This window comes from Corvus brachyrhynchos, unplaced genomic scaffold (assembly GCF_000691975.1).
Source record: "Corvus brachyrhynchos isolate BGI_N302 unplaced genomic scaffold, ASM69197v1 scaffold351, whole genome shotgun sequence".
In the NCBI taxonomy this organism is placed as follows: Eukaryota; Metazoa; Chordata; class Aves; order Passeriformes; family Corvidae; genus Corvus; species Corvus brachyrhynchos.
In genome coordinates, this window is record NW_008236203.1 from 570,070 (window position 1) to 572,534 (window position 2,465).

The 2,465-nt window shown below is 62.4% G+C and overlaps 2 protein-coding genes across 2 annotated transcripts in view; both read left to right on the forward strand.

Moving 5' to 3' along the window:
* The first annotated feature begins 6 nt into the window (after positions 1–6).
* Positions 7–2,270, forward strand: RBMX2 (RNA binding motif protein, X-linked 2). Its single transcript, XM_017741391.1, has 6 exons — positions 7–33; positions 116–231; positions 312–363; positions 429–558; positions 659–839; positions 1,387–2,270. The coding sequence occupies exons 1-6, from the start codon at positions 29–31 to the stop codon at positions 1,791–1,793; spliced, it is 891 nt and encodes a 296-aa protein (XP_017596880.1). The 5' UTR covers positions 7–28; the 3' UTR covers positions 1,794–2,270.
* Positions 2,142–2,465, forward strand: part of SLC25A14 (solute carrier family 25 member 14) — a 7,770-nt gene continuing 7,446 nt past the window's right edge. Inside the window, exon 1 of the mRNA XM_017741060.1 lies at positions 2,142–2,163. Within this exon, the coding sequence (XP_017596549.1) occupies positions 2,142–2,163 (22 nt within the window). The remainder of the gene's footprint in view (positions 2,164–2,465) is intronic.

Sequence of the window (2,465 nt, forward strand, 5' to 3'; positions counted from 1 at the left end):
CGCAGGCGCAGTGCGCCTCGCCGCCGCCATGAAGTAGGTGTGAGGGCTGTGTGGGGGGAAGGCCGGGCTCAGGTCTGTCCCGCCGGTCCCGATGCTGACGGTGCCTCGCCCGCAGCCCCCTGACCAAAGTGAAGCTGATCAATGAGCTGAACGCGCGGGAAGCGGAGCTAGGCGTGCAGGAGGCGGTGTCGTGGCACGCGGAGTACAAGGACAGTGCTTGGATCTTTGTGGGTACGGAGCGGGCTGGGGGCGCGGCGGGGCCGGTGCTGTTGACCCTTTCCCTCGCTCCCTCCCTTCCCCTCTCCCCGCAGGCGGGCTGCACTACGAGCTGACGGAGGGCGATGTCATCTGCGTGTTCTCTCAGTAAGTGCCGTAGCCCCGGCCCCGCCGCCGCGGGCGCTGCCGCGGGTGCTCACAGTGTGTCACAGGTACGGCGAGGTCGTCAACATCAACCTCGTGCGGGACAAGAAAACCGGAAAGTCCAAGGGCTTCTGCTTCCTGTGCTATGAGGACCAGAGAAGCACCATCCTGGCTGTGGACAACTTCAATGGGATCAAGGTGAGTGGAGCTCGGATGCTGTCGTGGCTCCCTGAGTGCTGCCTCACATGGGCAGCAGCCCCGGGAGCCGGGAGCTGCCCGTGACAGCCCGGCCCTGCAGATCAAGGGACGGACCATCCGCGTGGACCATGTGGCCAACTACCGGCCCCCCAAGGAGTCCGAGGACTGGGATGATGTGACCAGAGCCCTCCATGCCAAGGGCTGCGGGGTCAAAACGCCACCTCACAGCTCATCTGACTCCCTGTCAGAGGATGAGGATGTGCCCGTGAAAAAGCAGAAAGGTGAGGAGTGTTCTTGGCAGGCTGGATCCCACGTGGGGAGTGCCCATGGTAGGGTCTGGGGACTTGAATCTGAGTGGAGAGAAGGCTGGAGGAAGGAAAATGGGCACAAAGCGAGGGTGGGAACAAGGTGTTGCTCCAGAGTGCTGAGGAGATGCTAAAAAATGAGAGAGAAGGAGAGCAAAGAGGGAAAAGAGTCCTTGGGTCTGGAGAGGTAATTTCCACAGAGTGGGTCACACTACTTCTGAGGAAGGGCAATGAAAGGGAGGTTCTTGGCATTCCAAATGGTGTGGAAATGCCCCGCCTTGCTGGAAAGAACATGATGTAAGTGTTAAAGAGGGAAGTGGGATGGCTGCAACTGGAGGAGAAAAAGCCATGGTTGGAAGTGGACAGGGATCTCCCTGAAGGGGAAGCAGGCTGGGAAAGGGGTGGAGAGGGAGAATCCGTAGTGGAAGAGGAGTTGGGATGGCGCCATGGTGGCAGGCAGAGCCCAGGGGAGCGAGGTGCTCCTGGAATTTGGTCCATCCCAAAGTGTGACCCCTCATTCCAGAGAAGCAGCGGAGCAGAGCAGAACGGTCGAAGTCGAGCCCGCAAGCTGGGAAGCAGGCGAGCGCGGAGGAGCCGCATCCCAGGATCAAGATCAAGAAGGAGAAGGAGGACCCTGGGTACGAGCGCTGTGCTGGCGGCAGCGCTGACAGGAGCGCTGGGAGCAGGACGCAGCGGGACGAGGAGCAGCGGCGGCGCCAGCGGCACTCGGACAGGAGGGGGGACAAGAACTGCCACGAGCAGAGGGGCCAGAGCGGCTCCTGGGAAGAGTGGGAGAAGAGGGAACAGGCTGGCAGGAGGGGGCAGGGGCACAGCAGTCGGCAAGACGCGTCCCCCAGGGGAGGCAGATCCCGGGAGCCCCATTCCAGGCACAGGGAGCGGGGCTCTGGCAGAGATTCCGGCCGCTGCTGAGCTCTGGGTGAGCGTTTGGGGCGAGGGAGGCCCTGAGCCTGCCCAAACCTGCTCCAAGCTCCCAGGATAACACGGCTGGGCCCTTCCCCTGGGAGCTTCCCTTTGCCTCTCATCCTGCCTGGGCCAGGGCTCTCCACGCTGCCTGTGCTGCTGGCTGGGACGGGTTTGTCCTGCGACCGGGGAGGGTGTCAAGAGGCGGAGGCTGGGAGCAGCAGGATGCTCCCCTTCCCTAAATCCCTGGGACAATGTCCCCCTCTTGCACTGGGGGGAGAGGCTGCTGGGTGTCTTGTCTGGCCTCGTGGGCTGGGTTTGGGCCCTGTGCCCACCTGGCATCTCCTGGATTCCACGATGGAGCCTCAGGGCTGCACCGGTGTGTCGGGGTGATTTACCGTGGATTTGTTTAAAGTTTTCTTAATAAAAATTCTTGTTAGGGAGGAGCTGGTCCCGGGAGCAGCATTCCTGTCCCTGGGCCAGGGAGGAGGTGGCATCTGTTTTTCTTACACTGCTTTTGGGCTTATTTGGCTGGAAAACCGGGAACGCTGGAGTGGGGGAGTCACAGGGCGGAGAAGGGAGGGGCTTTACCTGGATCCGGTTCCTACAACGAGAACGCCCTGCGGGCCGGCTCCGTGCCCGTTCCAGGCGCAAGGGGGGAGTCCTTCCCGGGGACGCCCG

What these genes read in the sequence shown, in the direction of transcription:
- RBMX2 (XM_017741391.1), top strand. An exon ending in ACAACTTCAATGGGATCAAG is followed by an intron (nt 559 to 658) that starts GTGAGTGGAGCT and finishes CCGGCCCTGCAG; the next exon opens with ATCAAGGGACGGACCATCCG. An exon ending in GCCCGTGAAAAAGCAGAAAG is followed by an intron (nt 840 to 1,386) that starts GTGAGGAGTGTT and finishes CCCTCATTCCAG; the next exon opens with AGAAGCAGCGGAGCAGAGCA.